Source organism: Rhodamnia argentea, chromosome 2 (assembly GCF_020921035.1).
Source record: "Rhodamnia argentea isolate NSW1041297 chromosome 2, ASM2092103v1, whole genome shotgun sequence".
Classification (NCBI taxonomy): Eukaryota; Viridiplantae; Streptophyta; class Magnoliopsida; order Myrtales; family Myrtaceae; genus Rhodamnia; species Rhodamnia argentea.
Genome location: NC_063151.1, coordinates 30693757 through 30721203, shown reverse-complemented (window position 1 = coordinate 30721203; position 27447 = coordinate 30693757). Strand labels below are relative to the sequence as shown.

At 39.1% G+C, this 27447-nt stretch overlaps 3 protein-coding genes and 1 long non-coding RNA gene across 11 annotated transcripts; 2 read left to right on the top strand and 2 right to left on the bottom strand.

Annotated features, from left to right (window-relative positions):
- Positions 1 to 348: 348 nt before the first annotated feature.
- On the bottom strand, positions 349 to 15078 carry LOC125313771. The gene is made up of 3 exons (XR_007197373.1): positions 14992 to 15078; positions 14117 to 14128; positions 349 to 359 (listed from the first exon to the last, which is right to left on the bottom strand). It is a non-coding gene; the product is annotated as an uncharacterized LOC125313771 (long non-coding RNA).
- LOC115739663 (RNA pseudouridine synthase 2, chloroplastic) lies at positions 1124 to 7676 on the top strand. 5 transcript variants are annotated; one of them, XR_007197367.1, is made up of 9 exons: positions 1124 to 1511; positions 1616 to 1759; positions 2157 to 2414; positions 2491 to 2689; positions 3104 to 3207; positions 3820 to 3995; positions 4083 to 4185; positions 5042 to 5124; positions 6619 to 7676. XR_007197367.1 is itself a non-coding variant. In XM_048273920.1 (8 exons), the coding sequence occupies exons 1-8, from the start codon at positions 1158 to 1160 to the stop codon at positions 5057 to 5059; spliced, it is 1356 nt and encodes a 451-aa protein (XP_048129877.1). In that variant the 5' UTR covers positions 1124 to 1157; the 3' UTR covers positions 5060 to 6550. The 5 variants fall into 5 exon arrangements, 3 of the variants coding, with proteins under 3 accessions (XP_048129877.1, XP_048129876.1, XP_030529111.1); XR_007197366.1 differs by having other exon boundaries at positions 6593 to 7676; XM_048273920.1 differs by lacking the exon at positions 6619 to 7676 and having other exon boundaries at positions 5042 to 6550.
- On the bottom strand, positions 5087 to 8329 carry LOC115741309 (probable prolyl 4-hydroxylase 3). Its single transcript, XM_030675541.2, has 8 exons — positions 8011 to 8329; positions 7814 to 7904; positions 7578 to 7675; positions 7379 to 7476; positions 6963 to 7092; positions 6668 to 6855; positions 6418 to 6498; positions 5087 to 5523 (listed from the first exon to the last, which is right to left on the bottom strand). Exons 1-7 carry the CDS (start codon positions 8286 to 8288, stop codon positions 6425 to 6427), a joined length of 957 nt encoding a protein of 318 aa, XP_030531401.2. The 5' UTR covers positions 8289 to 8329; the 3' UTR covers positions 5087 to 5523; positions 6418 to 6424.
- Positions 10444 to 26287, top strand: LOC115738900 (transportin-1). 4 transcript variants are annotated; one of them, XM_048273917.1, is made up of 29 exons: positions 10444 to 10938; positions 11915 to 12202; positions 12629 to 12718; positions 12842 to 12919; positions 13017 to 13097; positions 14015 to 14065; positions 14346 to 14431; positions 16351 to 16417; positions 16514 to 16570; positions 16683 to 16712; positions 16812 to 16871; positions 17021 to 17134; positions 18060 to 18173; positions 18416 to 18514; positions 19001 to 19126; positions 19207 to 19281; positions 19408 to 19479; positions 19605 to 19715; positions 20111 to 20194; positions 21328 to 21435; positions 22211 to 22312; positions 22409 to 22471; positions 22559 to 22633; positions 23934 to 24005; positions 24110 to 24209; positions 24890 to 24910; positions 25024 to 25092; positions 25173 to 25232; positions 25454 to 26287. In XM_048273917.1, exons 1-28 carry the CDS (start codon positions 10762 to 10764, stop codon positions 25196 to 25198), a joined length of 2496 nt encoding a protein of 831 aa, XP_048129874.1. In that variant the 5' UTR covers positions 10444 to 10761; the 3' UTR covers positions 25199 to 25232; positions 25454 to 26287. The 4 variants fall into 4 exon arrangements, with proteins under 4 accessions (XP_048129874.1, XP_048129875.1, XP_048129873.1 ...); XM_030672101.2 differs by having other exon boundaries at positions 10446 to 10938; positions 24110 to 24234; positions 24859 to 24910; XM_048273918.1 differs by lacking the exons at positions 25024 to 25092; positions 25173 to 25232.
- Positions 26288 to 27447: the final 1160 nt, after the last annotated feature.

Sequence of the window (27447 nt, the reverse complement as noted above, 5' to 3'; positions counted from 1 at the left end):
AAAAGTGTCGTTTTTTTTTAAAATGATTATTTAAAGGCCAACTCCGGTAAGGTCGTCGGAATTTCTCACCTTTAGCACTAAAATGATCATTTTTTTTTTCAATTTGGCACTTAAATGATCTAAAAAAAATTAACACCAAAGTGAGCGACGCACACAAATATTAGCACCTGAGGTATCCTTATGCCGATGTTATTCGCACTCAAATATTTAGTCCATATACTATTAGTCATTACCAGAAAAATGTCGAAAACTTAAATTATGGAAGGTTGTAAATATTTTTTTATACATAATATGATTAAAATACTTGTGAAAAAGAAAAATTTGCTCGTTTTAGCTTGGGAATGTAAATTCAGAGTGTGCTTATTTCATGGATAATCAATGATTAATATTTTGGAAAAAAAATGAAAATATCTTTTTACCGACAATAATTTACACCAAATTTTTTTGTTCATGATAAAAATATTCTTTGATAATTCATTTTCATAAACGATAGAAATGATCATCAAGATTCCTTGGGGGAAATCAAGAAGGCATTGATGTAAAAGATTTTTTTTTTTTTTTCAAAACATTGATGTAAATGATAACATTGCAACTTTTTTGTTGAGAAAAAAGGTTATGTATGGTGAATAAATAAAATTGTTGGCAATTTACTTAGAAAAAAAAGAGAGATAAGTACATTGCAAGTTTCAAAAATTGTCACGAAAATATAATTAAATCCTAAATTTTTTTAAAAAATGCAATTTAATCTTAAAATTTATTAAAAAGTTCAATTAAGTTATAAAACTCTAAAAAAATGCAATCAAGTCATAAAATTTATTAAATTGATGAAATGAAGTTATTCTGTTGATTGAATTTTTGAAATTTTTAGATTCAATTGTACTTTCATGCAATTTTTGAGTGTTTTAAGACTCGACTATACTTCCGTGATAATTTTTAGGGGTCGATTGCATACTTTGATAAATTTTACGAGTTTCAGTGCACTTATAAAATGAAAAAAATAAGACAAAGAAGTGGAAGGCGTTCCTTGACGAAATAAGATTTTGCACCGCGAAATTCCTTAATTTAATTCAATAGAAAAGGGAAAAAAAAATGGAAAGGAGAAATTGAAACCAATGTCAATATCTGACGAACGAGCAAATGCGTTTTGCCAAAAGAGAATGTTGCTCGGCAATGTCGCGTCCTCTTCCTCAGCGAGTCACTCCACCATCTTCTTCTCCTCCTTCCACCGATGCCCTAGCATTCGAGCCCGCTCCGGTTTCCTCACTGCTCTCAGAGCTCGTTCAGCTTCAGCGGAGAACGACTACGATTCTCTCGAAAACCGCGAACAAGTCCCCGCACCGGCGAGCAGTTACGCCGGCGTCAAGCTGCTGGAGACGGTCGACGTCGCGAAGTCTGGCAAGCTCAGGCTCGACGCCTGGATCTCCTCTCGGATACAAGGCGTCAGCAGGGCTCGCGTCCAGTCGAGCATTCGATCGGGATTAGTCTCTGTCAATGGCCGCGTCGTCGATAAGGTAAAGAGGCACCGACCTCGAACACATTTTTTTTTTTTTTTCGTGCCGAGTGCATTTTGGTGGTTGAAAGTCGTGGATTGCGTTCTTTCCTTCTTCTTCTTCAGGTCTCGCATAATGTCAGAGCTGGAGATATGGTTGATTGCACGATCTCAGAGCTGCAACCTCTGAGGGCGGAGCCGGAGGATATACCTGTGGACATAGTGTACGAAGATGAACATGTGCTTGTTGTCAACAAACCTGCACACATGGTAATTTCTCTCAATTTCTCTCGCCATTTGGATGTCGAATTGTTAGTACCATAAGCTTTTACATATATAAGTTAGGTATCATACTCTCCTCTACTGTCCTAAAAGATATGCACGTGCGATAAGATCTTTTGGGATCATTTGTTTCTCCAAGTGTATCTTGTCGCTTAAAGAGCAGAGTGTATTTCTCTCCCCGAAAATTTTCAGTTTGCAGCATATTATAGTGCATCAGCTATTTAGGCTCGGTAGCATTTCATACCTACGTCACTAAGGTTCAATTCTGTCATTGGGTATAGTTTATGTGGCCTGTCCTTCAAATTTCAGTGATTCATAAGCTTGGAACTGAGCATAGTGAAGTAAAAACCTGAGAGTTGAATTGGCATTGTTGTTTACCATCCAGGTTGTTCATCCAGCGCCTGGAAATGCTTCAGGAACTCTTGTGAATGCCATTCTTCATCATTGCAGTCTTCCAACAGTTGGTTTTTCAGAAACAGAACTTTCGGAGGGCGAGGAGGTGTCGGATAATGAGTCTAGTAGCTCTATAGCTTGTGAAACTTCTACTAAAGGATTTAACTCATCTGAATGTGGAGGTTCTGTGCGTCCCGGCATTGTTCACAGGTTGGACAAAGGAACTAGTGGATTGCTAGTTGTTGCAAAGGTAACAGTTCTTCCTGATATTTCCACTTTACTATCATTAGTAGAATTCCTGCTCAGTATCTTCCTCAATGATATAGAATGAGCATTCACATGTCCATTTGTCGGAGCAATTTAAGAGGCATACCATTCAGAGAGTATACATCAGTCTTACATCTGGAGTTCCTTCGGCAACATCTGGCCGCATTGAGGTTCCAATTGGTCGTGATACAAACAACCGTATTCGCATGGCTGCTATTCCAGGACCAATCAACGGGGTTCAGGCACGTTATGCTGCTAGTAGGTGATTCATGGATGCTCTAATTTGGTAGTTGTGTGAGTTGTGATAATTACACTCTAATTGCTCGATAATTATGTCATATTTCAGGAAAATGTTGGGTTTTAATCTGTTAAAAAGATCGTCATAAATTATCCTTTGGACTTTAAGAGGTGTATTGCTTATCGTAATTCTTGAAGTACGAGCTTTTAAGAAATTAATAGCTATATGGATTTGGTTAGGCAAGTTGAGGTTTGTGATGGTTATCATTTGAATGATCACCTTTGTATATCTTCAGAATGTCTATTGGCTTGGTTGGAAGTGGTGAAAATCTGTTTTTGAGGCATGCTTTCTATGGAGTTCTTCAAATATCATAGCTGTAGAGAGCATGGTTGCAATGGGGAGTTCCTGGTAGGGCTTTCTAACCCATGAAATAGGTCTTACATCTATTAAGTTTTACAGGTACAAAGTAATTGAAGTGCTTGCTGGTGGAAGCTCCGCTTTGGTTGAGTGGAGGTTAGAAACTGGGCGTACTCATCAGGTATCCCACCAATAAACCTGATTTAAGTGGCATGTTATGCAACAATTTGGTATTCCTAGATCAGTGAGTTTTTGCCGTGCATTTTCAGTTTTATGAATATCATAACGTTTTCATATTGCCTTCTCTTTTATTTTATTTTTTTCTTCTGGTCAGGTCTTTTTTTTTTTTTTAATCTTTTGTAGCAAGCAGGTTTTATTGCTTTATATAACAGTTCTTTGTCAAAAATGCAATCTTTTCTTTAATAGTTCTCTACTAATTTGTGGTTTGGTAAATAACCCTTTCATCTCTTGTATTTTTCTTTTGAAAAGGCTGTGAAACCAGATCTAGAGGTTAGAGATCAACATCACAACAGCTGCTGCTTTAGTTGTATTTCTTCATGCTTTACATAGACAACCTCCTACTGGGACATAACAGTTTTCGACCAACTTCTATGTCTTCTGCATAGCAAATTCCTGCTTATAGCAACTTCTCTCTCGTTCTTGCCCTGCTGCATACTATTTGGACTCTACCTGTTGCATTTGTCAGATTTTGCATTGCTCTATCCTTATATCAATGAAATGTATTTATTTGGGCTTCTCGTTATCTTGACCCTCAAATGGTTTTTGGAAGCAGATTCGTGCTCACGCAAAGTATGTAGGAATTCCTTTGTTCGGTGATGAGGTATACGGAGGGACAAAAAACATGATATTGTCATTACTGCAAGCCAAATTACCACCTGGTCGCCAAAGCCACCTTCCAGAGTTGGTTTCTAAGCTAGAAAGGCCTTGCCTCCATGCTTTTTCTCTTGGGTGAGACACTAAACCATTATCATATTATGTTCTCTGACGATGGTGACATGTCACAGTTGGGTTTACTCTAGCATGTTGCTTTTATAGGTTTATACATCCTCGTACAGGGAAAAATGTGCAGTTCTCATGTCAGCCACCTGAAGATTTCTCTCAAATATTATGTCAACTTCGCAAACTTGGCATGACGAAGGTAATTAGTCACCTGTTAGGAATGGCGTTAACCGTATCATTGTGCTTTTTGTTTTTGTTTTCTTAATTAATGAGTTATATCATTTACCCTGTGGCATAAATAGCGTGTGATTTGCATGCATGCTTTGCCAATCCCCTGAGGCTGTATATGGGAGTTGTTGAGATGATCTAATGGTAATGGAACCAGGTGTTGGGATGGGAGGAGTTGTAAAATATTTACATTCATGAATCAAGTAGGAGGAATTTAACTGATTGGTGTGATCTTTTCTTTGTTTATTGCCTTATTCCTCTGTTAGCAACGGTCAAGATGCTCCAGACCTTGCTGAAACTCTGGCCCAAGTATGTACTTTTGGGTGGTTGAGATGTTGAAGGAGCAAAGCAAGGTCTACAGTTCCTTTATGGGATCATTTTACTTAGCTTTTGTCCTAATTGACTGGGCCTAGCAACTTACCTGAAAAATACAATTTGCTCCAAGGATGAGAATTCTCTTGACATCCAGGGCGTCTTGATCTCGTTTTGTGAGCCTCAGGGTGCTAGAATTGGGTACTGTTATGAATGTGAATGCAGTACTTCGAGATGTTGTTTGACTGGATCAAGCACCTTGTATTTCATTATTCTGCTTGCCTGAGATGGAGGCATAACAGAATGCAGTTACCAAAATGGGTGCAATTTGAAATGTTTTCCATTACCCCATAATGTTTGAAGCATGGATCGATGGATATTGAAGCACCCTTAATTGTATGCGAACTGGTTACAGTGTTGCTGTGATTTAGCTGGTTGAATATACAATAAATTCCTGTTCTTATTTAAAACCCAATTCTTCCTTGCTCTCTCTCTTACTCTCTCTCTGATTGCAGCATACCTTGAAGGCATGATTAATCCCTGCAAAACTTTGAGTTGAGGTGAGTGCTCGTATTATTTTGGAGCAAGGAGGCATGAGGTTGGCGAGATTTTTCTTGAAGTTGGTTTAATTCTACCGAATCTTTTGATGAATATGCCATACGTACTTAAAATAGGTCTGTCTCGTTATGCTAAGTAGCCGTCCTCCAGGAGGTGTAAGCTGTACAGCATGAATTGAACCGTGACTTATCGACCAGATTAAAGATTGTTCGCTGCACTCTGCGATCTGGATGCAGTGGCTCTGAATGAACTGTAAGAACGAGCTTCTATCCAGATCATGGAATGAAAACCAATGCATCAACAATTTTTTTCTCTATTGTATAATGAGAATCAATTGAGCCTGTTAAGTTATGTAACAGATATGGGCAATTTACACTCTGAATGCTAAAACAAATTGCCTGATAGACATGTAGAAGTAAAGGAGATGCTTGAGTTGAGTCTGCAAAGGCAAAATAAGAATCGTTAGGCTACATCCAAATTCAATGTACTTGCAAGACTTAAATGGTTATTCTGCCTTAGTTTGTCAGAAGCAAACTGCTAAGAAGTTGCATAATGGATTCTGGATGTGAGGGAAAGGGAAAAGATAGAGCCTACGGCTAATGGATCTTTCAGCTGTACTTTGTAGCCACAAGTCCAACGTAACTGAGGATTCTCATAATACTCCCTATGAATGAACAGAAGTACATACTATTATACGGGAATAACTTGCAGCGTTCACCACTAGAGAACAAGTGAATGCTTGCTTGCTTGTTCATGAGTAGAAAAAGTGACAAGATTTTCTATGTCAACTTCTGAAGCGATCAAATCTGATCCACTTGTTTGTGAGAGTTTTTAGCCTGACCTAAGTGTAAGCATCGGATTGAACTTTTGGATCAGCTGCATATTTTACAGAAAAAGAAGTAATTTAACTTCCTTCAATATTTAGGACAAAAAATTATGGTAAAAGGACCATATGCCGCCTCCATGTTTAGAGTGAATGCATGTACTTTTAAATTGATGATACTGACCCTTAGTTGCATATTTGTCAAATTAGCTTCTGCTAGGTTTCCTATGGAGCTAGTAGTGTGAAAACCTCCGAGGCTGTCTTGTGGGATGGTTACATCAGAAATCCTAATCAAAGTTTCTTTTTTCTGGTCTGAGATCCTAATCAACATCACCCACTTGAAAGGACAAGGGAAGATCAAGTAAAATACTGTTAGATACACTGGTGTCTGGACAGTTATCCACAGTAGTATATGATCTTGTATGCTTGTGGATACATGAGAATTGCGTATGATCACTTTGACAGTAGTATTTTGGAAATTAGCTTGAAAATTGAAGAGTATGTACTAACCGATGGCTTAGACCTTATACTCCCAGACGTGCATCCACTTAGGAGCTGACCACTTTGTCCCTTTGATCACGGGGCATGCACCTGACATAGACAGTAAAGCACGTCGAATGAGGAAATGCTATTTTGGCAATTTTTTAAGGGAAATCAGTTAATCGAATGCTGATTTCACATACAGGTTGTTCACTCTCCCATGCGACGCAGGGCTGGAGCTAAATTGGGAACTTAATCAGCAGAACAAGCAACTACTAACCATGCAAACTTGCTGGGTCGAGCGTCCCGTCAGGCTTCATGCTCCAAAACAGTACTGCATTCCCCATTTTCGGTTTTACAGACAATCCCTGTTTGCCACACTCTGATAGATCATTCCACCAAGGCACGGCACTGAAGTTTGCCTTGGCAGCTGGAAACACCGTCTCTCCTCCTTCCTCAACGTCACTCCTATATCATCATCAAAGGGAACTAAATGAAGAAACATGAAAAAATGTGAAAGATGATGACTTTTGTGTTCTTCATCATATGCATTTGAAGAAGAAATCGGTCCTTACAAATACATAAGCATTGTCGCCATTCTTTGGCCTCCATTCCTAGTGTTGAAAGGGTCGGAAAAGTAGTCATGATGCGCATCGTATTTTTGCCCGTGCCCATATTGCAGAATTTGAAGTCCTTCTCCATGCTCTGCAAATGCATAAGGTCTCTCTTCATCAGTTGAAACTATCCCAACAAAAAGCCGACTGATATGCCGATCATGGAAATCGGCATAGAATGGCCGAGGAAAATCTAGCAAATTAAATAATTCGATGGACCAGAAATTTCAATTTCGGAGATGGATTGCGAGGGCGACGTGAGACTAGGAAATGGTGCTCACAACCAACTTTTCATGCTGAACATTTTGCGACCCCTGATGATAACAGGACTATCGGCTCAAAGTACTATGGCGTGCGTTCCACGGAGCTCGGCTTACCCACGGGAATGTGAGTGAAGTCTGCTATTCTTTTCTCTATTGCCCTCACGATTTTGTCTTGTCCTCGATTGAGAAACATTCCGGAGCTTGTGCGCACCCTGCAATTTCCATTTTTTGCATAAGGGAAGAATCATGAAGCTTGCTCATTCTTGAGAGAAAACTAAGCGGAGACGAGGTTTTAGAGCTGGAAGACATCTACCCGCTGTCCATGCTCTTCCCGGTAGAGCCATCGACCACGGTCGACTTGCTGATGCGAGGTTTGGCTAGACTTACCAGGTACTCACACTCTTCCCTGGACTGTAAATCAAAGGATCTCGACTCAGCTTAGCATTTGATAAAGATTGATCATATGCTGGGAAACACGAAGTCATAATCCCGACCAAGACTTGGTAAGATCGTAATGCTTGGCTGTGAGATCGAATAGTTTTTACTGACCAGGAAATTGTGGTAAAGAAAAGCTCGGGGCTCCCACGAGAGCACCTGAGTCCACTGCTTCCCTCTCTCTCCCAACCCTCCAAATGCAACTCTGCAAATCATGAAACGGCACCAAACTTTTGTGACATATTACCGATTCATTAAAATGACAGCGCAAAAGATGCAGCGCGCTTGCATGCGTGCGCGATCGCATTTACCTCTCGAGGGAGTTGGCATTAACGGGAGTCGGCCCCTCGCGCGGTGAAAACTCTCTTCTCACGGGAAGGGACACGATCCCGAGAGCGAGCAAGAACAGAAGGACCACTGTGAACGACAGCAGCAAAGTCAGAGCGAGCGAGCGCTTCGACGCCCCTCGCGCTTGCACCCTTGCCACCTTGCCTTTTGCCATCTTCAGGCCGCCGTCCGGCCAAAACAAGGCCTTCCTGGCGAAATCCCGCGGGAACTGAACGTACGAACCGATCATATGATGCCTCATGGAGGTATGGAGAAACACGACACTGAAGCGAAAAAAACGAAATGAAACGACGCTCTTCAGACTCGTTCTTATAGAGATTATATAGACGCCGCGGTTTGTGATGAATCTGTATGGTCCGACGAGTTGAATTGTCGACTATGGCCTTGGAGTGTCTTACGGGGTGTTGTTGATTTTGCTAGAGACGCGTGGACGGGTGCGCAAGTCAAAGCGAGGGCAAGTTTGTCAAAGTGGCGTGGCTCATGGTTTTTCTGGTTAGTTTGTGGGCAGCTCCAAGGTTTGTGTGGAGATCGGTAGCCTGTTTTTAACACTTTCTTTTATAGCCTTCTTAATTCAAAAGGTCTTCTTCTTCCCACTGGTTTTCTCCCAAGTACACGCGGGCCGGGCCAGGCCAGGCCGGAAGAGGCCCAAGCCCGTGTATAGAGACCGAGACGTCCCGCAACTTCGCAAAAAAAGGCATTCTACAAATTGATTAATTTTATTTTTTCGGCGTCAATGCCACGGGAATGTGCATTTACACTAAAGCGATACCCAATAATCATTTATCTCGGAGAAAATTCCAAAAAATTGGCCCGAAGTTATCTCATTTTGTCAAATAAGGGCATCAAATGAATTGTATTTTAAATAAATGCATGAAGTGCTCTCATTTTCTCAAACAATAGTCTGAAGTGAAAATGCCCTTTAGGCCATACCCTTTTTTGAAGCATTACGCCCATTTCATGTCCTTATTGAAAATATATTATGCCACTTGGGGCCTTTATTTGAAAAAACTAAAGGACTTCGAGCCTTTATTTAAAAAATTTTCATTTATCTTGATAAATCAGTAAATCTTTATTTCGACGAGAGAACGTAAGTATTGATTTTTTTTTTTTTTTAAAGTCGAAAGTGTATTGACATTGAGTAGGAGGACAGTATGTCCAGTTTTGGGCACTCAAGGCCAAAGAAGAGAAATTGCACAAGTACAGCTGGAAATCCACTATTTTGTACTTTCTTCTCCCTTTTTTTTATTCTCTGGAGATGAGATGCGTCGCTCAACCATGAGTGGGAATAGTCCATTTTAAGTTGGAACAAAAAGGGGTCACTCAAAAGGTGGCCGCGAAATGGATGTACCGTCTCAATTTGGGCCCTGACTTTCAATTTTGTCCCAATTGATTCTCAGACATGCTAAGTGAAAATTTCTGAACTGGCCTAAGCAAAATCTAACTTTTCTTAATTGCTAGAAAGAATTTCGCATTCCCCAAGGAATATTTCGAATTGAGACTCATCTATGTAACAGCAGGTCAAAATATCTTTATAACTAATGAATCAGTGCAATCCTATCGATATGCTAGCAAAATAAGAGCCCCTATCTTCATTGGCGTGATGAGAATCGCCACCTGATATTTAAGGATTTGCGTCTTAACCGCTTGTCCACTTTCGCCGTGGGAGAGATGATTCTAACTTAGTCATTGTTAGTCATGAGAGGGTTACGGGAGCTGAAACTATGGGTAAAAAGTCATTATCAGCACGAATGAGTTGAGTGATACCTAGACATGTTGACACCGGGTTTAAACATCGACAGTTGATTTCAAAACCAATCGAAAATATTCAATCTAAAAAGATGGCTAATTTTTATCGTAAGATTTATTAGTATGGTAATTTATATTTTCATTGTTATACGGTGAATACAACAATAAGCTTTTGCTAGGAGGGTGCTAATAATTCCTCCGAAATTGGTCACAATAGCATAAAGAAAGAAAATTGGCTGGTTAATAGAAGTAACCGATTCTCGTTTCGATTCGATCTCATCTAGAAATCATGAATAGGATTACATGATTTTGTGATTAGACCAATCGATTCGTTTCGATTTTCAATTGGCTCAATAAAATCAAGGTATTATTAGTAGGGATAAGTAATACAGACTTTAATTTTACTATATTTGAAAATAAAGTCTATATTTAAGAAATAAAAAGTATTCGATGGTTTATTAAATTTATATTTAAGAAATTAAAAATAAATAAAAATAATCAGTTTGGTCTGATTTTTTTTTTTAAATCGAGAATCGAACGAAAATGATGGATTTTAATTTTATGGAATCGGAAATCGGAAAAATACCTTTTGAGAATCGTAAATTCGGATGGATGCGGTTCGGTGGATCGGTACCGCTCCCCCTGCGGATTATAATCACGCGTGAAAAGCCTGGGCTAATTATGCAAGTACGAGGAAAATTCTGACCTCATCAGGGCAATTATTCCGAAAAACCAGCTCACGAACGCTCTCTGGTCTCTCTCTCTCTCTCTCTCTACTAGTTCAGACCTGCAGTCCACGATCGTCTCTCTCTCTCCTCACTTCTCTCCGCCGAAGGACCTCCGGGTTAGCACGGCCATCTCGACCGTCGATACTCGCCTGCCGCCTCCACCACATCTCCCGTCGACGTCAGTCTCAATCGGGCGCCTCGTTTCGGCCTTCGGCGGCGGCGGCGAGAACACCAGCTGGCATGGCGGCGCAACCCGCGTGGCAACCCAAGGAGGAAGGGCTCAGGGAGATTTGCACTCTGCTCGAACAGCACATATCTCCCACTTCCGATAAGTCCCGCATCTGGCAGCAGCTCCAGCACTACAGCCAGTTCCCCGATTTCAATAACTACCTTGCCTTCATCTTCGCTCGCGCCGAGGTAGCTTTTCGTCCGGGAATCCCGTGGCTTTAAGCGCGTGGGTGGGGGAGGAGAGTCGATGAGTTTTCCGATTTTGTTGGTTGGGTTCTGGTAGGGTTTAGTGGGCCATAGATGGTTTTAGTCTTGTTTTTGCTTTGATTGTGGAATGCGATGTTTTGATTGTTTTCCGACTAAGTGAGCTCTTTCATTGATTGGGGTGGGTTTGCGAGTCGTCTTTTAGAATGAAACAAGCTAATTTATATACATTTGAACCCGTAGTGCGGCTCATTCTGCTTCTGTGACGCTTCCTTGCTTTTGGTTGAGGTTTCTCTCGATTATGGATTTCTTCTTTTTCCTACCAGATATGTGCAAAATGTTGCTTATGTAGATTTTTGACTTCATCTTTGGAGGAGGATGGTTCTAGTTGATAGTGGCCTTTCATAAACTACCTAATACGGTTCATCTTTTCCTGGATATTGATAGTCCACTGTCTTTTGGGGAAATATCTGTTGGATCCCTTCATTGTAACAGGCTTGCCTACCATAAGCTGATCATGTCTGAAATGGCTGGGGGGCTAGATGTCTATGTGAAATTTGGAGCTGTTGATTGTCAAGGGTTTAATATTTGTGTTAGTGTCAGTGCACCGGTGTCAAATCCCAGCACAGTGTCCATATGAACACGTTAAATTGTGCGTATTTGCTGTTGCCTAAAGTTATTGTGTTTATAGTAATTTGAATTCAGCTCTTGGTTCTGACTGCTGCCTTCGACATTGCTCATCAGTATATTTCCAAAGCATTTGTGTAAAACTAGCCGCCAAAATCTTACTAGGTGGCTAGTTGCAAGGTAGGATTTTAGTGGCTAGTTGGACGGAGGTGCTCTTTAATTCTAACAAGGAGATATTATCTTCTTCGCATCATTGGGAGTTTGAAAGCTTGAATTTTTTTTTTTTCATCAGAGGGTTCAGTACCTTGTTGATTGACACCACTCTCCTAAACAGGGTAAATCAGTTGAAATTCGGCAAGCAGCTGGTCTCCTTCTGAAGAATAACTTGAGATCTGCTTTCAAATCATTGGATCCTACCTATCAACAATATATAAAGAAAGAGCTATTGCCTTGTTTGGGAGCAGCCGATAGACACATAAGATCGACAGTTGGAACAATCATTAGTGTTGTAGTTCAGCAAGGGAGGATTTCTGGGTGGCCAGAGTTATTGCAGGGCCTTGTACAATGCTTGGACAGTAATGATCCGAACCATATGGAAGGTGCCATGGATGCTTTGTCAAAGGTATTTCTGAAGATGCTTCTTGCTTCCTCTTCACATAAGCAAACATCAGTTAGGGTGATTAGCATACGTAAAGTAGTGTGGTTGTGAAGAGTATGTGATATAATTTTTTGAGCAGATTATGTTCTCAATCTGGATTCTGAGACTTTTGTTACCTATGTATCTAAATTGCATGTTACAAACCGTGTGCACTTAAGGGTTGAGCTTTAATGCCATTCTCATGAGTCCATAGAGCACATATTAGTCGGCGATTATGAGCCTTTCGCATGCATTTCCCCTCTTGTGCATTTTCCTTATCAATTAGGAGACTTTTACCTGCGGAGGCCTTTTAGATTCAGAGTGTCAGGCAATAATGTTTACTTGTAGTAAGCAAAACTGTGGATATAGCATCAACTGAATATGAAATCTGTATATTCTCGTCTTTGCTAGATATGTGAAGACATTCCCCAGGAGCTTGATATGGATATTCCTGGATTAGGAGAACGTCCTATTGATGTATTTCTACCGAGATTTTTGCAGGTGACATGTCATCCTTCTCTTTAGTCGATTTGGCAGGAGATATTCTCTCCTGCATTATCACCTGTGTGGTCATTATATTGATCTTTTATCATGCTTTCAACATTTACTTTTTTCCTTCACCAGTTTTTCCAATCACCACATGCCTCCTTGAGGAAGCTTTCTTTAGGCTCGATAAATCAGTTCATTATGCTGATGCCTGCTGTGAGTATTGGTTGTGCTTGCAATATATACTCTCTTTCTCTCTCTCCCTCTCCCTCTCTCTATGGTGGCATTTGCTCACTCACTTGCCTGTGGTCAGGCATTATATAGGTCCATGGATAAATTTTTGCAAGGCCTGTTTGTCCTTGCTCATGATTCTGTTGCTGAAGTCAGAAAGTTGGTACGTAGTTTCTACATTCTCGATCCTCGTATTCCCATATCCGTCAATTGTAGTCTCTATCCCAGGGTATGACTGGTTTTAGTATGGTTTGTAATGCATTTTTGCAGTTGGTAGAATTGCTATCTAGCAATGCTTTACTGCTTTTTCCCTATTGTCGTTGGATATATCAGGAAGTGTTTCAAAAGGTGTTCACACATTTTGATGGATGAAATGATGCATATGGATGTTTTACTCTGTTCATATTTTGTTGAAAAAAAAAAAATTGTCTTTATTGGATCTGCCTTTATATAACGTGCTTGTAATCTGGAGTGTATGCAGTTGAGAGCTTTTGTTCTCTATATCAGTTGGCAATGTAGGAGAATCAGAATCTGATAGGATAGGAGTCAGATCAGGTGGTACTCTTCCTGGGCTGTGAACATTATCTGTCAAGGCAATTATAACCAAAATGAGTTCGAAGATCTTAGTCACTAAACTCAGAACTTCCTTAGCATCAATCATCATACCTTGGGTCCCGTGACCTTACTTTTAAGTAAAGAATTGCATCACACAATCCAATATCAAGCAAATGCTAGCGTCTACACTTCATTATTCTAGTGAATCATCTGTTGGAAAAACATCATCTGCATAGACTTAAATCCTAGTCTGATGGAAGTAGTAAATATTAAATTCGTTAATTTGACTGGACAAAGGAGAAACCATTTCCGAATGAACTTCCAGCCTATGTAGAAAGATTCCTGGTGGACCTTAACTGTTATTGGACTCCCGAGATATCTAGGAGAAGAATGATAATCCTATTAGGACTCTTATTTGATTTATGCATCAATACGTTGATCACTATATACTTGTTCGAATTTGTGGGCTGCATAAGTCGGGTACGTTGTTCATCTGGTATTTACTTTAGTTTGTTCTACCAACAGGTTTGCGCAGCTTTTGTCCAGCTCACTGAAGTTCAACCGTCTGTGTTGGAGGTAAATAATCATGCTCTTTTATCTTCTTCTTTGTGATTTTATTTCTTTTACATCTTCTGATCTCTCTGAGAGTCCTTAGAAAATGAAAGTTATGTGATGACACAATGGTTTAGATAAGAAATCAGAATAGCTATTTTCAGGAAAATCTCATTTTTCTTTTGATCAATCTTTTGATCCATTGGACCATAGAACTGCTGCAATTTCCATTATCATCTTCATTTGTCATATTTTTGGTCATTTTAAGTCCCTTTTTTATGCAATTTCCATCATTTCATGACAGCCGCATCTAAGGAACATAACTGAATTCATGTTGCAAGCTAACAAGGACAGTGACGATGAGGTGGCTCTTGAAGCTTGCGAATTTTGGTATTGCCTTCCGCTATGTTTAAATTTTTTTAATAGCTTTAGTTTTTGGTCTCTATATCCCATCCTCTTGCTGAATGTATCCTTTTGCTGGAAGTCTTCTTCCGGAAACACAAATCAACCATTAGCCATTGTTTAGTATAAGTTCACATGCTTTCCCATGCATTGGGGTGAACTTGTGGTATTCAAAGTAGTTCTACCATATCAGTCTCTGGGTGACAATTAGTTGGAACGATAAGATTTTCTGAAGCTTTGCTCTAAAAAGTGAAGAAAAAGGATCAGAAATATGAACATTTTACTAACTTCATGTTGCAGCTAATCTTCTACCAGAAAGGCTTTTTGAGTTTGAGTGAACACCCAGTAAATAAAATAGATTGAGGGGCCAGCCAAATCAGGGATGAATCGAAAAAGAAATCTTTATTGGTTCTACCTCCTCTTTTTTATGAAGAGAATGAATCTTTTTATCGAAGGATCAGAAAAAAATGGGTCCGGATCTCCTGCGGGAATGATTTGGAAGATCCAAAACCAAAAATAGTGGTATTTGCTAGCAACAACCGTAGGACCCTCACTTCCATTACATCGATGTGGATTGCCTCGGGAAATAGCAATAGAACTTTTTCAGACATTTGTAATTCATGGGCTAATTAGACAACATCTTGCTTCGAACATAGGAGTTGCTAAGAGTAAAATTCTTCCTCAGTTCCGCAATGATTCAAAGACCGGAAAGTTTTTGAAAGGATAACAAGTATGGGATTGACTCCATGCTTGAACTGAGAGAATAGATTGATAACCCAATCATCCACAGCTGCGGCCGCGGGCTCTTGCTGATCCCAGCTTGTTTGAGAACTTTCTTGAGCGTTTGCTTTGACTGTTAAGAGTAGGTAACCCGTTTGTTCCCTGTGTCTTTGTTTCTATTGCATTCTATCTCCCCTCCCACGTGGCGACATGGGGGTGAAAAAGGCGATTATCACATAAAATGACCATAAATAAAGATTTTTTTTTAATTAAAATTCAAGAAGTATGAATCCACTTTTAGGAATCATTAAATGCTGTAAATGATTGTTCTGATGGATCATGAAATTTCTTTGAAATGGAAGAATCGAGTAATTCTCTGTGGTGGAACAAAATATCTCTGATTTCCCCCTCGAAAAAATTCTTCTTTTTGGGGCCATATGTGTAGTAAACTCCTCTCGTTGTGAAAAAAACGAGTGAATCTCTGGAGCCTACGAGCTGAATCTTTTTTGTCTCTCAATGGTTTTTTTATCAAAAACTTCTGGAGCAAGGAAGAAGACAAATGAGAGACAGATCATTTGATTGGAATGAAATTTGGAATAAGTATTGGTAAAGGATCCATGGATAAAGATAGAAAAGCGTATTTCTAATCGTAACTAAATCTTCCTTCTCTTCTTTTCGATAGAAAAGATTGAAGCAAAATAGCTATAAATTAATAAAATTAAAGGGAACTGAATTCTTTCTGGTTAAAGAATCTCTTTCTAGTTGCTCTGGAAAAATTAGGAGATTCTCTAGAAGAAATACAGGGTTCTGCTTCTGGCGGCAACTTGCCACGTATTTCTCACCCCTTGAATGAACTAGCTGGTGGGTACGCTTACTCAATGATTTGGGTGGAACAATTGGAGATAATGCCTGCCAAATTGTACAATAAAATGACTCCATTCTGCTGCACTTAGTCTAGGAAAGTGCCTTGTATTGTACTTTAATCTTGTTAAGTATCCCTTCCATTAGATAATGCATGGTTTCCCTATTTTGTGTTTGTAATCTTCATAACCAGCTATTTTTCCTCACATCATGCCATTTAGTTTGGTGGCGAAAGCTTTCCTGTTGTATTTTTGCTACACTTCAAGATTTTAGCATTTTCAGAGCTAAAGAAATTGCAAAGCTTAGGGAGCTCTTTTTGGTGTTAGGTCCACATACTGTGAAGCTCAGGTGAACCTTGAACTACTGAGAGAGTTTTTGGAACGTATAATACTGGTACAGTTCATCCTTGAGTTTTGCCATACTTTGAGCGATTTATGCAACTGTACTAAATTTGATACTGTGAATTGCCATTCTTTTGATGTTCTTCAGATCTTATTGACAAATATGGCCTATGCAGATGATGATGAGTCGCTTATTGAGGCGGAGGTGAATTCATCTCCATCATGTCTATCGTTTCTGTATTCATGCTTGCCAATTTCGCCAAATTTTTGTTTGTCATTAATTTGCATAACGTTACCTTTCAGTTCTCTCTTTGCAGGAGGATGACTCTCTTCCAGATAGGGAACAGGTTTTGTTTTGTCTCATACGCTTTAGTGTCATTTGAGGCTCTGTTTCTTACTTATTATAACTAGTAGGTCTACTTCCCTCTTATGTCAATTCCATGCAGGATTTGAAACCCCGTTTTCATACGTCAAGGTTTCATGGATCGGATGAAGTGACAGATGACGTAATTGCTTTATTCTCGGTTATTCATTTCCTGCCTTATTCTTGGCTGATATTTTTGTCTGTTTGGTGCTTAATTGAATGCCGACCCTGGGAAAGTGTTGATGTTCATTATTAGCTGCTCATGAATTTTTTTTTGGGCATTCTACACAGGATGATGATAGTTTCAATGTGTGGAATTTGAGGAAATGTAGTGCTGCTAGCCTTGATGTGATCTCGAATGTCTATGGGGATGATATCCTTCCAGCATTGATGCCGTTGGTCCAGGTAAATGTAATTATTGTGATTTTGTATTTTCTGTTCATATGCCAATAGAAGCACCAGTTTTACATAGCATTGTTTTGATTTGAGTGGGGTGCATATGCATCATCGTTATACATACTGCTTTGATTACTTTGGGCTTGTAAAGGAAGCTATTGTTGCACAGTAAAAGAAATCACTTAGATGATACCACTTCTCTTTTGTTCTTTTGGCTAATTTGCAAGACAAGGAAGAGAAGTGCTTTTCTAGGATTTGATAGTTGGTCTCTCTCTCTCCACTCTGTATAGTGGGAGAGTATAGTTTCTTAAGTACAATCTCTTAGATATGCTAGAGACTGTGTCTTTATCTTAAGCTTCTTGCACATGGGTGGCTTTCTCTTTGAAGTTGTTCTCCACAGAGTTATACCCTCCTCGGTGCCTTCTTTATGGAACTTTGTTTCAAATTTAAAAATGCACTTATTTACCCACTCTCTCGAGCTGCCCTACTCTTTCGCTAGTCTTCAACTGACCTGACTAACTTGTGGCTTAAAGCACTTCACAATTCAACTTTGCCTTTTGGGTTTCCTAGAACCATCTGCAGTTTTTTCAAGGAATGTAGACGAATCATACTGTGCTTTGACTTGGTATGAAGCCTGTGTTTTGTTTCAATTTCCTTTATGTTTTCTCCGCCGTCATTATTTGTTGAGCTTATTTTTATGCTATTCCAATGGCAAAGCGGAAGACATCTCTTATATTCTTCTCCTTGAGAAGAGGGCATTGTATTTCATACTACCTTATTCGAATTAAACCCTTTTTGACGAGAAAAGGCTGTGAAAATCCGCTCATTGATAGAACAGTAATCCCATAACTTAGCAGTGTCTACTTCATGCAGACAGTATTTTGTGATTTTACATCCTTTACTTGCTAATTTTACGATTCCTTTCTTGATCCAGGCTAAGCTGTCCATGTCTGGTGATGAAAACTGGAAAGAGCGGGAAGCTGCAGTTTTGGCTCTTGGTGCCATAGCAGAAGGTTGCATCAGAGGTCTTTACCCACATCTGTCTGAGGTACCATTCCTTCTATACAGCAGATTGTTGGAATGTTCTTTATCTTTCTGAAGGAATTGATCAGAGCGATGTTTCTTTGCATTTTAGCACAAACGCGTTTATTCATCCTTTTTACGAAACCCATGCGCGTAATTCATTCAGCATATGTTACGACAGCAAACTGGTCCTGTCTTGTCTGTTAAATCATTTTCCTCTTTCCCCTCCGAGCAGGGAGATTATGGTTTGCTTTTTTGTTATTGCAGATGGTGGAATTCCTTGTTCCTTTGTTGGATGATAAGTTTCCTCTGATTCGGAGTATAACTTGTTGGACACTTTCTCGTTTCAGCAAATTTATTGTTCAGGTATTTGATGGGTTCCTTTTCATCTGCTTGGGTGATTATGGTATCATATGGAGAAACAGTTTTTCCCCCTTTTGTTTTTTCGATTGGTCTGCTTTTGCCTCGTTTTTTAAAGCTTAAAAACAGTTTGGTAAGCAAAAAACACTCTATGTCTAATTTCCAAAAAAAAGAAAGAAAAGAAATATGTACTGGAAATGAAATATCTTTCTTTCTTAAAGAAAGCATATTATTGTTTCAAATTTTTTTAAGAAATAGTTAATCGGTGATAAGTAAAGGCAGACAGATGGATCACATAACCTTGAAGGCTTGAACTTTGTTTTAATGAGGAACACATGTTCTCTTCCCTTTGAAACAGTTGTTCAATGTTTCTAGCTAAGAATTGGGAGGGAAAAGGTCTGCTTCAAGTTGATACGATAAATGGCCCATTTATTGTTTTACAATTTGCTGAAGACCATAAGTTTTGCTGTAACCTTCGTACGTGTCTCTCAGGGTATCGGGAATCAAAAGGGCCTTGAACAGTTCACTAAAGTACTTATGGGCCTTCTGCAAAGGTTATTAGATACTAACAAGCGTGTCCAGGAGGCTGCTTGTTCAGCTTTTGCCACACTTGAGGAGGTATGTGAACTGATGTTTATTAGCCTTTCTGGTTAAAAGTGCACATCTTTTACGACTCACTATTTGCCATCTGCTATTAGGAAGCTGCAGATGTGTTGGTTCCACATTTGGAAACTATTCTCCAGCACCTCATGTGTGCTTTCGGAAGATACCAGGTTTGGTCTACTTCTCTGTTTGATTGAAGCTACTTGATTTCCGTTCCAGGTTTTTCAAGGAACATGTAAGCTTGTGGTCTCATTTTACTGAGTATATACGTTCTGTTTTTTCTTTTGTTATCATAGAGACGAAATCTGCGAATCGTCTACGATGCAATTGGTACTTTAGCAGATGCAGTTGGAGAAGAACTGAATCGGGTATAAGCTTCTTTCTCTTTCCACATACCTGTTGCAACTCTTGGTAGTTTCCATCTATTCTCATTCTCATTTTCCATTGTCAACAGAAAGTTAATTCTTAAATCTTTCTTCCTGGTTGTGTACAGCCTGGATATCTTGATATTTTGATGCCTCCACTAATATCCAAGTGGCAGCAGCTCTCTAACTCAGACAAAGATCTTTTTCCATTGCTCGAATGCTTTACATCTATTGCACAGGTATGCTAGCCTTGTTTGGTATTTCACATGATCTTTCACTGGTTTCATATGAATTGTTGATGGGCTAGCTAATCTTGTTGTTGTCCTGATGTTGTGGTAAAAGGCTGGTATAATTATTGGAAGTTGGTGAGACCATGTTGTCGAAAACCTAATTTTGTTTTTCTAGTTTGTTTAACTTGTCTGATGAGTAGCTACCTTGCATGAATCTGCCCTTTCCTATGAGTGAACGACGCCAGTTTCCCAGCGAAAACCTAATGCCTCTTGGCTATGAAACTTAAGCTCTCTCCCAATCACTCAAATGTCTTTTCTGGGTTTGGATTTCTGTATGACATGAACTATGATTAAATGACCTGTAGGGTGAATCTGTTAATTTCTATGGTTAAAATCTTTTTCAGGCACTTGGCACTGGATTTTCGCAATTTGCTGAGCCAGTTTTCCAGAGGTGCATGATCATAATCCAGTCACAACAACTGGCAAAGGTTATCAGTTACCTCTGTAATCATATCATTTCAGTATGATAATCTTTCGGCTTATGGTTGTTTGGATGCTCACTTGTGTAACTTGGCCAACATGGGGGGTTTCAATTGAGTTTCACTTGGGTTTAGCAAAGATAAATACTTGAGTTTTCACATGAAGTGCTTGAGTTGTTTGTGTTTACAATGTAAGAATCAACGTGTGTCTTTGAGACTAAGTGTTGTGACTATTGTTTTATGGTTATTGGGCGGGAGACTATAATGGCAGCTTCAAGGCAGGCCTTGTCTATTTCGATGTTGCAGAACTATGCCATTAAATGAACCCCGATCTTTAAAATGATTTATGTGTTTGACTTGCTCATTTGGAAAATGTCTTGTAGTGGTGGGGATAATTTAAATTCACTTTCTCCAGTTGGTTAATTACCTAATAAGCCAAGATCATCAAATACAAAGAAATGTGAATATAGGTGTCGTGTAGTCATCTTCCTATCTCATTTAAATATGGTACTCAAGCATCTGCTGCTATTAGTGCTATAGCAAATCCAAGAGTGGAGATGCAGTGAACCGCTCAATGGTCATGACAACACTGAGAGAGATTTTTCCTTCATCTGAACTTCATGTACTTGGTTACCTATTTTCTTCCATCTTCTGAACATGAATAGACTCCAGAGAAAATCTTATGTTTTCTTCCTCCATTTGACCTATAGTGGTAATCAAATAAGATAATGGTGAAGAATAACCGTAGGAGGTGCCTGATTGATCATGTCAATGATACTGTGGACTTGCTAATCCGGTCAGATGCATCTGCACCATGCCTTATTCCTTGTCATCAATTTATCATGTGGAAATACTGGTAATGCAATTGTGTAAACAAAAAGGCCTATTGAGCCTTCTCCAATTTCTATGCTGCATCTGGATTGGAGCCTTGATTTTCTTTGGTCTTAATTAGCCTTACCTTAAAATGTTGTGTAGCTTCTAGGTCTCTCAATAATTGAAATAACATGGAGGCCAAAAGATTGGGGAAGAGAGTCGTCAGGGTGGGGAAGGGGGCCTAGTTTCTGCATCTGGAATTGCTTTTGGCATAATCTTATCCTTTTTCCCTCTCTGTTTTAAGCTGGAGATCCATAATTTATGTGCAGGTGGATCCTGCATCAGCAGGAGTTCAATATGATAAAGAGTTCATCGTCTGTTCGTTGGACTTGCTATCAGGGCTCACAGAGGGTCTTGGTAGCATGATTGAGAACTTGGTATAGACCCGTTTATTATCTGTAATTCAATAAATTATTGTCATCTTTGATGATTTTGTTTCCTTCTGCAGAAGCTTCTTTTTTCAGCACATTCCTTAGTTTGATATCATTTAGACAATCTGGTTATGTTCTAGTTTGATTCTCTTGACTCTCTCTCTCTCTCTCTCTCGGCGCGCGCGCACGCGCACGCGCACATAGAGGCAACCAGTGAAGGAGGGAGGGAGATGGGGCGCGGGTGGATAGGATATATAGAGTTCAGAATTTCAAGCAAAAGATCTGTGGGTCTTGATGAGGACAGACCATAATTGGTCGTATTTTGGTGAATTCAAATGGGTTGGCACCTTATAATATTCATTCTGAGTTTTATATTTGACTACGGTAAAAGTTGTAAAGCATTGAGTAACCAATGCTCTCATAGGAAACCAGTCAATCGAAAGGACATGAACCTAATTAACATGCATTTTGAAGAACTAGCATGTGATCGAGAATTCTGGATGTATTAGGTGAATAACCACTGGGTAGGATTGACGTCCTTTGGCAATGCTATTATGGGACGCTTCACTATGTCAAGTAAAGTATGATATTTAACTGTCCTCTTTCAACATTTTGATTCCAGTGAAGGAACGTTGAGGATAAACCATGTAGGTTGTCAATCTTTTGTTTCTTACTATAAATTGTTATAAGACTAATTACATAGATTACTGTACCTCCCCATCAGGGTACTGTGTAGTTTGTGCCTTCTATGAATTTGGTGTTGACCAATTGTCTGTTCTAGGTTGCACAAAGCAATTTAAGAGACCTGCTTCTACAATGTTGCATGGATGATGCTCCTGATATCAGACAAAGTGCTTTTGCTCTCCTTGGGGACCTTGCAAGAGTTAGTGTGAATTCACTATCCAAATGTTCATTGTTATGTATAAAATCTCATCAAATGTAAGGTATTTTCATCACAAATTCTGGTGTTTGTGGCCAGGTGTGTCCACAATATCTGCATCCACGCTTGTCTGAGCTTGTTACGATAGCTGCCAAACAATTGGTTAGAGTATCTTCTTTGTAATGCGACGCCAGGTGGCATTCTTGTATACTTTAGTCGTGTAACAAGCTAAAGCGGCTTTTTATGCAGGAGACTACCCAGCTGATAGAGTCCATTTCTGTGGCCAACAATGCATGTTGGGCCATAGGCGAATTAGCTGTTAAGGTAGGGTTTTCTTACCTCACTTTTCTGCTGTTGCCGAATTAAGATCATTCATTCTCAGCATGTACAACGACGCATAGACGCTTTCTTGTTTTCAACAAAAGTGGGGTTCCACTAGTGAGGATAAGGTGAAGGAAGCTTTTATTTATGTGGTGATTTTGAGATGTGAGTTGAAGGCCTGCATAAGGGTGTAGAAGATGTGACTCTACTGGGGCGATGAAATTTGAAAAGGGAAGATCTAAAAGACATGGATGAAGATTTAAGGCAATAGTTTGATTACTCAAATTTTATTGGAGAATTTATGCAGAATTGACAGTAATAGGGTTAAAATATAATCCTACTAAGTAAGAAAAAACTTTATTGGTGTTATATGTCCGTTTAGCATTTGTTTAAAGTGATTTTTACTTTAAAAACTTTTTTTAGTTTTAGCATTTTAGATGATTTTGCTCAATATTGAACCCCCGGAATCTTTTAAAACCTCTACATATTCACATTTAAGGCCATTTTCGTTCTTGTATAATTTTTTTTGTAGTTTGTGTTATAATATTTGTGGTTTTTTTGGGAAGGTTAATCAGATACTGTGCCTAAAGAAGATGGAACAAAATAGTTAATTAAACAATGTAATCTTTTTAATATACATTAGTTGGGTACTGTTTGTGTGCTATCATCATCCTGGTGCGTGCACATGCATTGCCTGCCTTGCCCCATCCACATCCCAAACCCCCATTAGGCTGTCCTGCCCTGCTCCACTCTAGCTGGATCACGTAGGTCTGCATCAGTAACTCATCTACTGATAGATGTGGCTCTCATAAGTGTAAGTAGAGTATTGGTCTAGTTGAGGGAAGGAAAGGTCGAAATATCAAGTGGTTTGGCAGATTGGACTTGATATTGATTCCTTTTTCAAGCTTTCCTTTTACGTGGCTATTTTTCTGTCTTCATTGGAGATTCCTGATTTGCTCCTGCAGCAAATCTCTTCTTAAAGATGCTTCAACTAAATAATGTGGCTATAACCTTATTAGAGTGGGCAATAGGCACACTGTTTCAGTATGGTTATTGGATTTCATAATTTGATGCATTGTCTTGTCTCTCTGAGTGTTAAACTTGCTTGCATTGACTAAGAATTGTTCCATTTGGGGCGGTAGCATTTGAGATTGCACATGTCAGTTATTCTTGTGGTCTTACTGTGATTATTCTTTTTTCTTACGGTTTTGGTTGATTCTGCATATTGGAAGTAAACAATAACAATTTGTATGTAATTATGTGTTTTGAGTTTCGGTAATAGCTTTGTGCATCCCATTGTCAGGTTCGTCAAGAAATTTCTCCAATTGTGATGAATGTCATCTCATGTATTGTGCCAATCCTTCAACCTGCAGAGGTATATCCTATATTTATCTGAGTCTATTCGGCATTCACTTCTTTGTCATCTTAACTTTTCTCTTTTGACCACACTTCGTCCTAACTTGCATTGATGTTTTGCAGAGCCTTCATAGGTCACTCGTTGAGAATGGTGCAATTACTCTCGGGAGGCTTGCTTGGGTCTGTCCAGAGATAGTATCGCCGCACATGGAGCATTTCATTCAACAGTGGTGTATTGCTCTCTCCATGTAAGTTTATCATCCACTCAAAAAAATTGTGGCCAGCTAGGCATGAGGTCTCTACAATTGGCATGGCACAAGAGCCTCCTTATTTTAGTGAAAGTAGATATACAGTAGACAATGTACATTATTTCATGAACATCGTCTCCTTTGAATCCGAAGTTTATGGATGTCACAAAGCTTAGTCATGTGAATACTAACTTGAAAAGCAGCATTTCTGGGAGCAATGTAATTAAGATAATTTTGACAAGGTAATATGTGCTTGAAGTGTTGGTCAACACATGTTGATTCCCCTTATTGCTGTTGTCATCATGCCTATTGAGAGTGTTAAAGAATGCAACAGGCATGGGAAATGAGGCTTTCTAATTATATATCGAAATTATGCTTTTAAGGAACCTGTGATTTGAACGTAACGAGCCCGTGAGATAGTTCATTTGATCTTAATGAGTTACAGGCAATTAGCACAATCGTCCCCTATTGTACCAGCTTGTGATTGCATATCATTAAAAGCATTAGTGAATTTTCACTCTTGAGGTTGCAGATGCTAACCAATTTCCAGATGATTTTAAGAAATATTCTTTGATATTCTTATCTCCATCCGATAACCAAAATCTATGTGGGAATATTGATTAGGATTCGTGATGACATTGAGAAAGAAGATGCTTTCCGTGGTCTCTGTGCTATTGTAAGTATAATCCCTTATTTCTCTCTAATGCTTCTCTATTCTCATATATTTCTCTATATTACTTCTCCAGAGCCATCATAAGCTTGTCTCATGCAAAATGGATGTTCTTGCAGGTTCGGGCCAATCCATCTGGGGCCTTGAGTTCACTTGTCTATGTGGGCAAATCTATTGCAAGTTGGAATGTAAGATTTTCTGGGCCAACACAAATTCAAGAGCCTAGATGATTTCTAATTTTCTTGGCTGAGTCCTCATCTGATTTTAGGTCATAAGGAGTCAGGATCTACATGACGAAGTTTGCCAGGTGTTGCATGGTTATAAACAGGTTCTCCTCTCTCTTCCCCTTTCTCCTAGTCTCATTCAAAGCTCACGCAAGAGTTTGAGTTATGAGTTTTCTGCCCTTTTGGTCAAAATTCTTTTATACTTCCCCCTGATCATTTGCAATTTTTTTTTTTACAATTGTTAATACATTTCCTTTTTGCACCTATGATCACTAGATGTTGGACAAATAATGACTAGGTATATATGACATATATGTGACTACAGATGCTAAGAGATGAATCGTGGGAGCAATTCTTATCTGCACTGGAGCCCTCTGAGAAGGAAAAATTAGCCAAATACCAGATATAGCATCTATCAGGTTGCCTATTGCCACATCTGTCATGCTGTCTCCGTTCTCATGTTGACACCAGCTTTTGGGGTATGAAGCTGATAATTGGTCTGAGGTGGTTGGAGCAGATCCATGTTATTGAATTGAGGTTTGGTCAAGTGTGCTGCATTTTGTTAGACATTTTATTGAGATTAGGGCAGATCAATTGAAGTTTTGAGGGGGGAGATGAGTCTAAAAAGTGCAAATTTTCTAGCACTTTGTCATTGCATTGAAGTGATATGTGTTTGTCCTCCCCCGGACTAAAGGTTCATATGTTTAGAGTAGGGACGTTTGCATTACATCCCAATGGTTTTGTTGTCTTGGGTTTGGGGTAGAGTCATAGGGCTTTCAGTTTTGAAGTCTTTCCGAGTCATTTCGCCACAGTTTCTTCCTTAATAATTTTTGAAGAAAGATGAGGTCGTCCTTTTACTTGTGTTTCTTCTTTCTCTTTTGATTTTTCTCTTATCCATTTCTTGGGACCGGAAGAGGTTTGAGTTGGGGTTGGGGAGGAGATTGGTTGTTTTCTTGGCCGTCACATGTTGCCCATTATTCACGTATCCAAAACGATTCATGTATTGAAGCTGCAACCGACGAGTTACTTGTATAATACATCATTTGCACCATACTTTGTTGGTAATGTATTATAGCTGGTGTTTGGTTTTGTTGTAACGAAACGAACAGACCTCACATATCATAATGGCCGAGCACAATAAATTTCCTTTTCTTCCTTATCAAAAAGCTTCTCTCTGGGGCTATTGATATCAATATGAGAATTGCGCGACAGCACTATGCCACAATTGTTTCTGCATTCCTTTTATTTTGGATCCAATAGCTTGTCATTTTTCGTTCTTGATGAAGGGATTTATCAAGCGCGAAGTAAAGGTGTTCTATATATTAAAATGGGGTTGAGATCAGCGACAGATTGAAAGACATGTAATGGCATTGGTGCCTCGTGTGGTTTGACATGCAAAAGTGCTTTTAGATTTATTGAACGACGAGTGTTGAGGTCTTCGCATTGTGCCAACGGCTCAGATGGGCATAATTCAAGCTTCACCTGAGACGGAAAGCCTAAACCATTGCACTTTGGCCATGAATATTACTTGCAGTTGCAGTAGATCTTTGGGAATATTGTCCAAAAAAATCATAAATCATTGCACTTTGGCCATTTTAATTGTAAACTTTTCAATTCTGCCAATTGAGTTATAGGTTTTTTTATATTTTGCCAATTGAGTTTAGTCGACTAATTTTAGCTGAAAATTATTGATTTGGATGTAGATAGATAATTTTTTTTTAAAGGTTTAGAATTTTTTTATAACTCTTTTTGTTTCTTTTTTTGTTCTATCAGGTCCGACTAGAGCCATGAAGCTCTCGCCAATTGTGGGTGAGGATACTCGCCCTCAATCGAATCTAGGGAGGGGCTTTAGCCTCGCCCTATGACTAGCGAGGGTAGGCCAGCAACTCTTGGCGGGTTTGAAAGAAAAAAAAATATATAAAAAATGTAAAAATTATCCACGTCGTTTTAGCCATACCACATAGGATTGTTAACATTCACGTAAGTGATTTTCGACTAAAATTAAACAAATATATTGCATTGACAAAACATGAAAATATTTAAAATTTATTATAACTGAATTAGCCAAAATATAATAAATTTAGAAATTTTAGGACAATTTTTCCGTAAATCTCTCAGATTTGTACCTTTTTATGAGAGAATTAATTAGCCACACGCTTAAGAGCAAATCGATACAAATCTCTCATTTCTATCCAAAGTTACCCAATAAGTAGGCTCGATCCAAGAGCCCACGAACAAATATGCGATTCTTAAAGTAAAATTTTTAGTACTTTAGAAGCAAATCACGACCATCGTTCTGAGAACAAGATAAATTGAAAA

Bases quoted from the DNA above. Each gene is read 5' to 3' on its own strand.
- LOC115738900 (XM_030672101.2), top strand. From the start codon at position 10,762: ATGGCGGCGCAACCCGCGTGGCAACCCAAGGAGGAAGGGCTCAGGGAG. The intron at 16,571-16,682 runs GTGAATTCATCT...CTCTCTTTGCAG, and splicing joins AGTCGCTTATTGAGGCGGAG to GAGGATGACTCTCTTCCAGA. The intron at 17,135-18,059 runs GTAAATGTAATT...TTCTTGATCCAG, and splicing joins CATTGATGCCGTTGGTCCAG to GCTAAGCTGTCCATGTCTGG.
- LOC115741309 (XM_030675541.2), bottom strand. From the start codon at position 8,288: ATGAGGCATCATATGATCGGTTCGTACGTTCAGTTCCCGCGGGATTTC. The intron at 7,905-8,010 runs GTAAATGCGATC...CATGATTTGCAG, and splicing joins AATGCCAACTCCCTCGAGAG to AGTTGCATTTGGAGGGTTGG. The intron at 6,856-6,962 runs GTAAGGACCGAT...ATGATGATATAG, and splicing joins GCGACAATGCTTATGTATTT to GAGTGACGTTGAGGAAGGAG.
- LOC115739663 (XM_048273919.1), top strand. From the start codon at position 1,158: ATGTTGCTCGGCAATGTCGCGTCCTCTTCCTCAGCGAGTCACTCCACC. The intron at 1,512-1,615 runs GTAAAGAGGCAC...CTTCTTCTTCAG, and splicing joins ATGGCCGCGTCGTCGATAAG to GTCTCGCATAATGTCAGAGC. The intron at 2,690-3,103 runs GTAGGTGATTCA...CCCATGAAATAG, and splicing joins TCAGGCACGTTATGCTGCTA to GTCTTACATCTATTAAGTTT.